The 12,783-nt window shown below is 41.1% G+C and overlaps 1 protein-coding gene across 1 annotated transcript in view; it reads left to right on the top strand.

Moving 5' to 3' along the window:
* Crybg3 (crystallin beta-gamma domain containing 3) overlaps window positions 1-12,783 on the top strand; it is a 107,928-nt gene that overhangs the window by 55,871 nt on the left and 39,274 nt on the right. Inside the window, exons 8-12 of the mRNA XM_036203484.1 lie at window positions 2,487-2,623; window positions 3,625-3,739; window positions 5,015-5,050; window positions 7,185-7,318; window positions 10,404-10,530. Coding sequence (XP_036059377.1) covers window positions 2,487-2,623; window positions 3,625-3,739; window positions 5,015-5,050; window positions 7,185-7,318; window positions 10,404-10,530 — 549 coding nt within the window. The remainder of the gene's footprint in view (window positions 1-2,486; window positions 2,624-3,624; window positions 3,740-5,014; window positions 5,051-7,184; window positions 7,319-10,403; window positions 10,531-12,783) is intronic.

Raw genomic sequence — 12,783 nt, 5'->3', positions numbered from 1 at the left:
AATTCCCTTGTTTACTGTGCATCATACATCCATTTCAAGAGTATGATCTTTTCATTATGACCAGACATCACTTAGGTTAATGCTGACATTAGTGAACCACGAGGAACATTGTTAGATTAGACTGAAGTCATCTCGTGTAAGATGGAGAAAAACTGATTTTTTTTTTTTACCCTTTTTTGTTAACTACAATTCATTCTTACTGTTTCTCCCCTATAACCTTGACTTGCGTATACTAATCATTATGAGTCTTCACCAAGATAGATTCACTGCAAAATGTGGCATGAGTAGAAGAAACGTGTTGAATGAAGTCTGTACACTTTTGAGTCGTCTGTTTTACCGTTGCTAAGTTACCATACAGGACCTTCTAGTTGTAAGAGTTTGGCTGCCTTTGCCCGTCAGGAATTATACAAGTCTTGAAAAGGTGCTATTTTTGTGACTACTCACCCCAAAGACAGCTTAGTGAAATCTCTTTCAATCAGCTCGTGTGAAAATTGGGCTCATCGTATCTGAGGATGAAAGGCTTCTCACTTTGGTTTTCCTCTTTTTCTGGAGCTGTCATTAGGCTTTGGCTGCTCTGCCACCGTTTCCTCCCGTGTGACTGTCGACGCGAACGCCTCTTAGCCTTTTGCCTTTCACAGCACACCACCCAGACATTGTTTGTGTAACACAATGCAGAGGAAGCTTGTTTGTGTGAGACGTTTCGTTATGTATTCCACAACTGTACCTCCTCTCCCCAGGGGAACATTAAGACAGCAGCATTTGAAGTAACATTAGCCAGGCTCTGTTATCAACAGTATACCACAGGCCGGTGAAGATTGACAGGTGACTGTTCTGTGTGTTCCTGGCCTATTGTGAAGTGAAACTTCAGAAGGAAGTAGACTTTTCTATTTCAAAGGCCATTTATGTTGTGCTGCTTTAGTTTACTGCAAATGAGAGCTTATTCCTGAAAAGGAGATACATAAATTCTCTTGCTTTTAGAAGTATTTTTTAAGGGAAAAACTGCAGTTTATATGTTACAATTATACATAATAAACATGCTCTGCTAGTACTTTAATAGTCTGTGTATAGTGAGAATCCTTTTCTTAATATGTATCATTTTTGGAAAGACGATTGTGATAACACATTTTGAGTAATCTAATCTGTTGGGTACTTAATTTCCTAGAATGGCATAGTCTAGTTAATATCTTAAATTACTTCATTTATTAATAATAATGATTGAGAACTCAGTATGTGGAAAGTTTAAAAAATTTAAAATAGCACAACCTCTAATTAAAAGGAAGTTGTCTAGTCTGTAGTTTGTGGCGTCTCTGATTATTGCGTGTACTGGTTGTATTAAAATGCCTTTATTTGTATTTCCAGTGTCGGAGGTGAGAATTATGTTATTGCAACTTGACTTGTATGAGTAAGCACTCTTGAGTATCTGGGGTTGTATGTTTGGACAGAATGATTTCTGTAATTTTGGAAAAGGGAAAAATCATTGTGATTGTAATTCTTTCAGAAAGAACAGCATTTTTAACCATTATTCAAGATAATGTTAGCTATTCTAAGAGATTTTCCTCAGTAAAGAGGGCTCTCTTTTTATGCATCATGAACACATGCATAAAACTTCCAGAGGCCAGTGTTTGGAGTGAGCCTGCAGAGTTCTGTCTGGGAAGTGAGTGTGGCTCTTGATACTGTAGAAGGCCAAAACCCAAAAGCCATCTGACGCGTGTGGATCCAGGGAGTGCCACAGGTGGAGTGGTATTCTTAGAAGTTCAGGTGTTAAAAGGTGCTCTCGCCTGACTCATAGTTGTGAGTTAGGGTTATTATTGCAGTTTGCGCCAGGAAAGGAAGGTCTGACGGGTGGTGGGGTGGTGGTGGTGGTGGCGGGGGGGATGGGTGTCTCCTTTTTTAAAGGCTAGGGTATAGAGTCAAATTTCATAATACCTTTTATCATCCAGCCAACTTGCATTGAAAAAAAACAAGAGTCCCACAAGTAGGAAAACCCATTTCCTTTCCTTCACCTCTAGTTCCTTCTCCTTTGTTGATGTGAACCGGATAAATGCACCGGAGGGGCCGTGCCTCTCCATTATTTATTTTTTATGTCCCCCAGGAGAGCAGCTTTTATTTAAGTCCCTTCCTCCCTTTAGGCTTTGTTATGCTCCTGAGAAGGAAGACTTGCAGACCTTTGGCCCTCAAATCCTTTAGTAACTGAGCCCTTCTTAATGGGACAAGTATTTTAAAAATGAAGCAGAAAAAAAAAAAGAACGAAAAGAAAAGAAGACAGTAATTTTTCCAGCAACATTCATATGATTGTTGCATTATTCTTGTGACTCCCGAGAAAGACTTTGTTTAATATTTGCTTTAGGATCACCAGTCCCTGCCTTGTGTTGTTTCCTGGAAAAATCCCAGTGCACAATGAAATCCTTGTAACCATGTGTCCAGGGTGTGTAGAACACTAGCCTGTGTGTCTCCAGATGATTTCAAAGGCGATTTTGCTTTTCCAGGATTGCAGCATTCCGGAGATAGAGCTGTGCCCAAAGTCTGACCCTGGGTGCTACCCTATCTACATACATCGAGCCGTGCCCAATCTGGAAGAGCTGAGCATCCCCAAGTCTGCGTCCTTCACCGTGAAGTCAGGCGTGTATGTGTCAGCCTTCTTTTATTGTAGTGATGATTAATGGCCACCAAAGTTCACCTTTGCTTCCGTTTCAATAGATGACATATGAATTCTGAAGTGTTAGTTAATGTTGTTTATGCTTCCGGATACCCAAGAAAGACTACTTCCTGGTTTAAAACAGATGCTGTCCTTCCTTCTTGGATCCAATTAAGGCTTTGATATATGACTCCTAGGAGCAGGTACACAATCCCCAGACTCTTTGATAGATGGATCACACTGTCTTTTTATCTAACACATTTTGGGACTGAGAAATATAAACATGCCCCGACCTAAAACTGTGAACCTTAAATGATGCCTAGCTTGTGTTAACGGTTGATCCTTTCTCAGTACCAGGTACACATCAGTCACTGCAGTGTGTTTTACTTCCCTGTTCCTGAAAGGCAAAGGTGGAGACATTCTCACCTTGTTGATGAGTGATCAATCCTGGGGTGCTAGCTGGCAAGCAAAGATTTGCTGTTAAGTGTCGATTTCTAAGTTATAGTCTGCTTGCATTATGGGTCCTGCATGTTTGAGGTCTTAGAAAATTCTAGGGCAGAAATTAATACACAGTACCCAGAAACAAGCCATAAGGCAGAGAATCCATGAATGTAAGTAGTTAAGAATATGTTAAGCCAGGCTGTGGTGGCGTGCGTCTTTAATCCCAGCACTTGGAGGCAGAGCCAGGAGGATCTCTGTGAGTTCAAGTCCAGCCTGGTCTACAAAGTGAGATCCAGGACAGGCTCCAAAACTACACAGAGAAACCCTGTCTCGTAAAAAACCAAAAAAAAAAAAAAAAAAAAAAAAGAATATGTTATCACCCTCATCATATGCTAATTACTTTGGAACATTTTATTAGTATAATTCTATCATGGAATTTTTTGACAGCCAAACAAAAGTATTATTACTATACTTTAACCCATCATTTTTTGACAGCCAAATGAAAGTATTACTACTATACTTTAACCAATCATTTGTACCTTGTTTAGTTGGCTGGCCTACCCAGATACTAATTTTAAGGGGCAAGCTACAATTTTGGAGGAAGACCAGGGCCTCTTTGAGATTTCTGTGGCAGAAATGAAATCACTGCATCCTCTTCAAATGGTAAGTAGATTCAACCCAAGACTCTCCTATTCCCCAGCACCCCCACGTTGCAGATCAAACCCTGGGTCACTGCTGAGAGCCCTAGTCTTAAGACATGAATGCATGCACCACTGGATCGACAAACTGTGTTTCTGTTCATATCAGACAGAATGTTTGCATTTACGTTGAACTGTGGCAAGCTTATCACAATACATAGTTTTTTTTTAAAAATAAGTATTCCATGAAATTTTAAATATTTAATAAAATCCAGAGTCTGTCTTGTTGATGTTTATGAGAAAATTAGTTGTAGAAAAGGGTCTCTTCCAGTTTAATAGTGGATAGTAAACTCAGCATTAATAATGAATCGGTTACTGTTTCAGTGTTTATCATCTTAAAGATTAAATAACTGCCTACAGCATCTCTGTGGCAAAGTTTTTTTTTCTTTTTTCCAAGGCGCAAACTGTTTGATTAAATGTAGGCTATGTGATAAAACATGCTTGGTTCTGTGCCTTGGAAAATAGAAACAAGGACAAATGCAGAAATTTTAAGAAACATCACAATGTGGAATAGCATTTTTGTTTTGTTTTGTTTTGTTTTGTTTTTTCGAGACAGGGTTTCTCTGTAGCTTTGGAGCCTGTCCTGGACTAGGTCTGTAGACCAGGCTGGCCTCGAACTCACAGAGATCCACCTGCCTCTGCCTCCTGAGTGCTGGGATTACAGGCGTGCGCCACCACTGCCTGGCCCTGGAATAGCATTTTTAACACTTAACATTATGTAGTTAGGGCTTTTGTGAGAATGATGTTACTATGTACAGTGTAGGGTCTTGATGTTACCAGGGCATGAGGTATGATCAGCTGTGTTGGCAAAACTGGGGGAAGGAAGTGTGGGGATGGTGCAGTGCCCTAATTTAGAAAACCCAAGTGGTTGTAGGGGATGCCTTCAGATACTGGGCTTAGAAATCTGCTCTGCCATTGTGTGTCTTCTGAAGCTCTTGGTAGTTCCGCTCTTCTCTTTGGGATATTCTACAGCTGCAGTGAAATATTTAATTGCTTGTATTTGTTTAAAGATCCGTTTGAGTTTTGATCTGAAAGCTTTTAAAAAACGCCTTGCCCTGTATATACTGATGTAGATCAGTCTGACTTGGTTTTGACTGCTGTAGGGTTCTGAATTTCCCGTAGTTAAATCTGACGGCAGCATTGTCATAGCTAATGAGAATTTTGTAACCCACACATAACTTTGTTACTTTTCCCCCTTTTTGTGTATTTACCTTGTCTTTAAATGTCTTGTCATCTTTAGGGCGGACTGAAAGTGGAGATGCCTATGAACTTAAAGGTAAGTCTGGAACTGTAGGCGGGCTCAAAAGACTGACAAAGGACAATTAGGGGACCGTATGCTACAGAAGAGTGGGCCTGCAGTCGTTAGTTAGAAGTGACTGGGTAGCATGTTTCCTGAGGGCGCGAAGACCGTGTGCAGAGACGGAGGTCTGTGCCGTCACCTCCCACAGACCCACCCATCGCCCACTGTCAGAAGGTGGCGGGTGTGATTTCTGTTCGGTGATGGAGGTGTTGAGGTTGAAGCTGGGTACTCGAGTGAAATCAAGTGAACTCAGCAGGGTTTGAGAACGATGCTTGGAAAGAGGTCAGTGCGGATGAATGAGTTACAGCTTGCTCCTACTGGATGGATGTCAGTTTGCAAGAGTGAGTGCCTGAAAGGGAGGGTAGAGGCAGTGAAGACCGAGTGGCAGAAGGGACAGGGTCAGGCATGATGCAGGAGGAAGAGACAGAGCTACAAAATGTGTGTGAGGGGAAATCAGAGGGAAAAATCTGTCCAGTGGTCAAAGATGCAAACAGCCTTCAAAGGTAGGAAGTAGCCCCTGCAGCCAGAGCTGGGTGAGAAGGGCGACATCCATCCCCACTTTTCACAAAGTAAGATCCAGTGCCTCCAGGTCCTTTTCTCCTCGTCAAAGCTGCAGAATTGACTGTGAGTTTCTTAGTCACCTGGATGGAGTCTTTTAAAACTCACGTGTCTCAATGCATCTTTTTATACCCTGTCTGCAAGCTGGGATCATCTACATTTTAAGACAGCCTAGTCTCCATTCTCAAGTATTCTGTTTTGATTTTGAATGAGGTCAAAAAGTTTCCAAGTGTCCCAGGTGATTGCACATGCAGCCAAGGTTACAAACTGCTGATCGAACTAATAAATGTATAATTACCTGTGACAGTCTCCATGTGACTCCTGCGGCAGCTTCCAAGTGTGCTGAATCACAGCTTGATGTGGGAAAGGCTGAGCTATCCCGGGGCATTTGCAGTTTGACAGGTTGTAGACCTATATGAGCAGATTGATTTGCATAAGTAATCACAACTTGCCAATTTGAAATTAATTAACATTGATGATGTCATAAGAGCTTTTTCATGAATACTGCTCTTTAGTTAGCTTGAATATCATCACTGCATAAATAAATAAAACTTCGTTGTATATATAATATTTATATATTTTAACTTTGTTACATATAAATGATTATTACAGCTTCCTGTAAAAAGCTAGTGTGTAGAATCAAGATCAGCATTATATAATTTTTTTTCAGTCTATAATGTTACAAATTTTTTTTTTTTAAGAAATGTTACAATTTTTGTTTAGTTTTGTATATTTCAGCCCAGGGATTTATCACCACGATCTTTGGTTTTAGTTGTATACAGATTATTCCATTAGCAACAGGAAGGACTAAGGGTGAGGTGTGGAGAGCTCAACACTGTTACCAGAGCCGTGTATTCAGAGTAGGGGGTACTTGAGAGGTAAAAACAGTGAAATGGTACTGAGAGCATTGTGTGGTAGCAATTCTCTCCCGCTGCCCATCTGCTTCCTGCTCAGCTCATCATACACCATCTCCAGATTTGAACAAAATGTCCAATTAGCAAAACACTTGCGTTTCCAGTCATTTCTTAGTTTCAGCAAGTACTGCATTTACATTTAAAACTTTCACACCTCTACCTTGGCAGCAAATATGAACAACTATAAAAGGCAGCTGGTGTCCTAAGAAGCTGCTTTTGGGTTTTGAATTCAGCAGGTAATTTAGTTTCAGGCACTGGAGGCTCAAAATGTTTTTACACCTTCTGGGGTATGAGGTGGATCTGTAGTGAATTCACAAGAGTGATAGAAAGAAAATTCAAGAATCATCTCTAAGGCAGTTTAGCCTATATGGTGGTCCTAGCATTTGGATAACCAGAAAAATGTAATAATAGACAGGTACATTATTAATGTGAGAGGAGCATGAGAGGAAATAATCGACCCTAAGAATGATAATGGCTCATCCATACTTTGTGAATATCAAATGTTGTTTTATATTGTAAAATTAATTTAACAGGCAGATGTTGCTCCATATTCCTGTTCTGTCTTTAATGCCACTTAAGTAATTCAGAATTCCATGGTATGATACGAGCACATTGAATAACAGTTTCCTATTTTTCAGGTCATCCTCTATGAAAAACCTCACTTCTACGGACATACCAAAGAGTTTAGTGAGCATATAGATTCTGTCCCTAAGTTTTTAAAGGGTGACAAGGACTTCCATGGCATTGGATCACTTCGTGTCATTGGTGGAGTGTGAGTGTCATATTTTCAATACATGATTTATTAGTCCACTTCTAAAGCTCAAACAATGTGCCACACAAGACAAAAATCAGCCAGCCGTAACCTTACAATCTAGCTCCCTTCTGTAATATATTAAGTAAAGTATATAATTTAGTAGGGATTGGGCCTACTTACTGGTTTTAAAGACTCGCTGATTTTAACGATTTTGAAACAGAAACTATATTGTGTATTTAATGTAAAATTTTAATACCTAGCTTTTCTAAAACACCATAGTGGTAAATTTCTATTTTTTACAGACTATGAACTTGGGAGAAGGCCTGGCTTTTTAATCTGCTATTCTGGTGATGTTTTGTTGTTGGCTAACTTATGTTCTAAGCTCCTTGGTAGTGAATTATCTTATTCAAGTAATAGAGTGAGCCCTTTGATCCCAAAGTCAAAAGTGTTGACATTTGTGGTCTTCTGTCCTGGAATCACTTTTGATGAAACCATCCAAGAACCAAGATATAAACACAGGGGTGTTGCTGCGACCCCAGCCTCAGTCAGCATCACTCCAGCAAAAGCCCTAGGAGATTAGTAATCAGGCTGGTCTTTGCCTCAGTGTTTTGTGTTCTCTGGGGTTAAAAACACCAAGCAGAAACTTTGCTCAAAGCTGATTTGCAGTTGAGAGGCCCATGCTGGGATCCATCCAGGAACATTCTCATGTCTCGCTTCACACACTGGTTATTTTGAGTGTGGTTCATTTTAGTGTCAAGCGTTGATGTAACATCATATAACTTGTTAATACCCCTCTGGCAAATGATGCTTTTAAAATATTCATAGCCGGGAACCAGTCTACAGTCACCTACAGTTCTCTATTTGTGGTTTGTGATACAAACTAATGACTGCCATATCAGCCAAATGAGAATAGAAGAAAACTAATATGCTAAATAAGTAGGTTGTATCGATACTTGGTGTGGTGTGCCGGTAATCATTTAATTACTTGCCCCTGAATTAAAAGCATTACTTGGTGTTAAAAGGAGAGATACAGTTTAGGTAGACATGTTTTTAGTCTATTGTGTTTATTTGTAATCTTCCCTGATTCGTGGACACACATGCATATTGTTGAAACTCTGCTATAGAAGGTTTTTGTCTTTTCTCCCCATGAGACCTATATGTTTTCCCCCATCAACTGGATGGATTCAAAACTAGTTTTTTGCCTTAGGAAAAAGTTATCTGCCAAAATTTAGTGTGATGAATATTATTTTCTACAGTTGCTTTAAAAAAAAAAAAAAAAAGTCAAAGAACGGCCTGTGTCAGAGAATACACACTTAGAGTTTTATGTGGCAGCCAGAACACGATGCTCCAGTGACAAGCTGACTTGACTCTTTTCCATCACTAATATCGTTTCCTGGGCTAAAAGCTGCTTTAGCTTCACATATGGAGAGGACGGCCCTTCTTCATCCCTGTCCCACCTGTAGGGTCTGAAGGCAGTAAGACTGACAATCTTGCCAGGCTATGGTGGTGCACGCCTGTAATCCCAGCACTCGGGAGGCAGAGCCAGGTGGATGTCTGTGAGTTCGAGGCCAGCCTGGTCTACAGAGCTAGTCCAGGACAGGCACCAAAATCACACAGAGAAACCCTGTCTCAAAAAACCAAAAGAAAAAAAAAAAGGAAAAAAATCCCAGATGAATTTTAATCTTAATTAACATTTAGTCTAAGAAAAACTGGGTATATAATTTCTATACTGTCATTATGAAATAGATAAAGTAACCTTAGTTCATCTCTTAACATTAATGTCTGTGCTGCTCATTATTTTTTCAGTCAAATATAGCTCAAAATGGGCTTCGAATAACTTCCTTAATATGAAAGAAAGCTTAGACTGTGTTAAGTTTTCTGTGAAGTGTGTTTTTTCACAATTACAGTTTAAGAACATAATCGTGATGTTAGCACTGTCCATATTACAGGCTCACTAAAACTTAAAACTTACCGGTGCGTTTCGAGGTTCTTTCCTCTTCCTGTGGAATCCCACTCCCTCCATTGCCTAGCAACAGAAGGCAAAGAGAGATGAAGGATGGCTGAAAGTGTACAACTTTGTGCTGTGTGAAGAGTTTTTCTTTTTTAATATATTGACTGCTTCAGAGGCATGGAGAAAAAATAATAATAATAAATAGGCAACCTTTGTGGGCTTCATTTTTTTTTCATGTTTCTGAATCAGAAAGCCCTGAATTTGGAGGATAAGAATAGTTACCCTTAAAAACTATCCATTTGGAAGGCTCTACCCTTACTTCATCGTGCAGGTAAAGGCTACTTTTTATAGGCAGCACATTTTGTGAGTCATCTATGCTCACATTGCATTAGGCACTGTGGTGTAATCTTTATAAAGAGGTCAGATTCACAGAGGAGCTAAAAGCCTGGCGTGGCTTATCAGTGTCTCCTGATGCTACGAGGCTAGAACTCAGGAAGCTTGAGTCCCTGGAAAGTACTCAGCAGAAATGCTTCCTGTTTCCACGATGAGCACTGATAAGATGCTAGGATGAAGGGTTCCCACCCATAAGTGTTTACAGACGGACATTTTAGTCCACATACAGGATTCCAGCTCAGTAGTCTTTCCCTATTTCTCCTTGGGACACCTCCCTGTATTTTCTTTTTTTGAAATCTGCAGCTGGGTAAAGGGTTCCTTTGGCTTAATCCCTGAGTAAATGATTGATAAAATAGTCCTTCCTTGGTTACAGAAGGGCTTAATCAGTGTAATGAAAATGATTTCCTTGGATCGCAGTGTGGGTTTGAAACTTTTCTTATTGGCTATGTGTACTTCCCATTATTTCTGCTTGGCAAATTATTCTCTGACCGTGGTGAGATATGGTACTAGTCATTCCACAAGCACTTAATGAGCTTGCTGTGTTGCAATTCTACAATTAACCTTTTGTTGGGAAAAGCTTCCACACTATAAAAATTATTGATGAGATGCATTACCATTTGCCCATCTTTGTGCGTGGAAACAAGCAAGGTCCTTTTTAGAATACTAGAAGAATAGCTTTGTCCTTTATCGTCATACTTTTCTCTTTTGCTTTCTTGACTAGTTTTATCAGTGGCTCAGTTGAGTCTCCTGTGTTTCTAGGTGGGTTGCCTATGAAAAGGAGCATTTCAAAGGCCAGCAATTCCTACTTGAAGAAGGAGACTTTGAAGATAGCAGTGCTTGTGGGGCATTAAGTGGTTCCATCATGTCTTTCCGGTACCTACAAGCCGTGAGTCTGCTTTCTTAACAATAATTTGTACCTGTTTTATATTTTCATGGAAATTAGACGTGATTCTGATAGAGTCTGAGGTTGTAGCCCCTGAGAGCATCCAACTGAACAGGGCTTGTCCGCTTTGCTTGCCTGTGGTGCTTATTATAGAGTATCTAATTTTGTATTTCTTTTTTTAAAATTTTCTTTGTTTTTAAGACGAGGTTTCTCTGTGTAGCCTTGGCTGGTCTGGAACTCTCTTTATAAACCAGGCTGGCCTAGAATTCCTAGAGAATCTTCCTGCCTCTGCCTTCTGAGTACTGAGATTGAAAGTGGGTACTGCTACACCTGGGTTACATTTTACTCTTCATCTACCCACTCCACAATTATTTTTGAACACCTCTTTTGTTAGGTGTACTGTGATAAATACAGCATGTTGTAGCCAGAGCCCCGCCCCCATGACAACACCTGGAGCAGGCAGCCTGGAAGGGAAGGTAGCTGCTGTGGGATGTTCTGTATATGAAATGTGCTGCTCTGATTGGTTAATAAATAAAGCACTGATTGGCCAGTAGCCAGACAGGAAGTATAGGCGGGATAAGGAGAGAGGAGAATTCTGGAAAATGAAAGGCTGAGGCGGAGAGACACTGCCAACCACCGGAGATGTAAGACACTGGTAAGCCATGAGCCACGTGGCAACTTATAGACTAAAAAATATGGGTTAATTTAAGATTTAAGAACTAGATAACAAGAAGCCTGTTCCGGCCATACAGTGTGTAAGCAATATAAATCTCTATAGGTTTACTTGGTTGGGTCTGAGCGGCTGTGGGAATGACGGGTAAAAAAAAATTGTCCTAACTGTGGGCCAACCAAAAAAAAAAAAAACCCTCTAGTTACAGGTAGCACAGAGATAAATAGCGTTGTTGGACAAGTAACCAGATTAAGTACTCGGATCCAGAAAACGGTCCGTTGGTCAGTTCTCCCTACTTGGAGGACAGAGGACTGCGTAGGAAAGATGACAGCTCAGCTGAGGCTCCTGCTCAAAGCCACCCGAGGGACCGACAGCATGACAGGAAGACACAGGTGTTATTTTATAGCAAGAGATTGACCCATGTAAATGGGTGAAGTCGAGAGTTTAAGCCACAGGTTCTCAGCTGGCGGTGATCTTTATTCATGTGTCACACTATCTGGAGACATTTTGGATTGTTGGTGTTTCAGGGGACATGGGTCTACTGACATCTAGTGTGTAGAAGCCAGGAAGTCTTGCCAGAGCCCTTGTTGTGCAAGTCTTTCCCAACAATAAAGAATAACAGGATGGGCTGCAAGGACGGCTCAGTGGGTAAAAGCACTTGCTGCCAAGCCTGATGACCTGAGTTCAATCCCCAGGATGCACATGGTGGAAGGAGGAAATTGAGTCCCTTAAAGTTGTCCTCTGATGTGTACACACACACACACACACACACACACACACACACACACGAACCCAGTAATGACAACAACAACAATAGCAGTAAAGAATGGCAGGGTCACAGATCCTCACAGTGCCGAAGCTGAGAAGCTTTCATACAAGTGAGGTGTGGTGTGTTTAGAGGAATACAGTTCAGTCAGGATTTAAGAGAGCACTTTGGAAGCCTGAGTCCTACAGCAAATGAAGAGAGCCTAGTGCCAGGGAAGAATTCAGGTTCTTCTTTCCTGGGTTGACTGTGAGTCACTGGTGGCTTAGGAAGAGTGTTGTGGTGACTTTATGAAGAAGTAGCACAGCCAAGAGGGAAGAAATGCTGGAGCTAAGAGGTCTAGAATATTACAGAAGTCCAGGCATAACTGGAGGAAGCCAGAGAGATGGTGGATGCCGCAGCATGCCTAGGGTATTGGGGCTTATCCCATGTGGCTTGTTTCCCTGACCAGCCCTCTGGACTTGTTAAAGTATCTCGAGAAATGGTTCTCAGCCTGTGGTTCCCATAGCAGATATCCTGCGTATCAGTCATTTACATTAGGACTCATAACAGGAGCCACAAAAATAATTCTATGATCGGGGCTCACCAGAGCACGAGGAACTCTGTTGGAGGGTCCCAGCCTGAGGAGGGTTGAGAGCCACTGTTCTAGAGTGGTTTGTAACCTCTTCCCGAAATCATCTCTATTCTGTGCCTAGGACGTTTCTCCCTGAGGGAGCTGCTATTGAAGAGTAAGCATGGGCTCACAGAGTCCAGGTGACCTTGGGGATTGTGCCCTCTGGTGTTTAGGTTTCTGCCTGTGTGGGCCCTAGCCTGTGTGACCCCC

The sequence above is a fragment of the Onychomys torridus genome, chromosome 12, assembly GCF_903995425.1.
Source record: "Onychomys torridus chromosome 12, mOncTor1.1, whole genome shotgun sequence".
In the NCBI taxonomy this organism is placed as follows: Eukaryota; Metazoa; Chordata; class Mammalia; order Rodentia; family Cricetidae; genus Onychomys; species Onychomys torridus.
The sequence above is the reverse complement of the archived record's forward strand: the minus strand, read 5'-3'. Positions and strand labels throughout refer to the sequence as shown.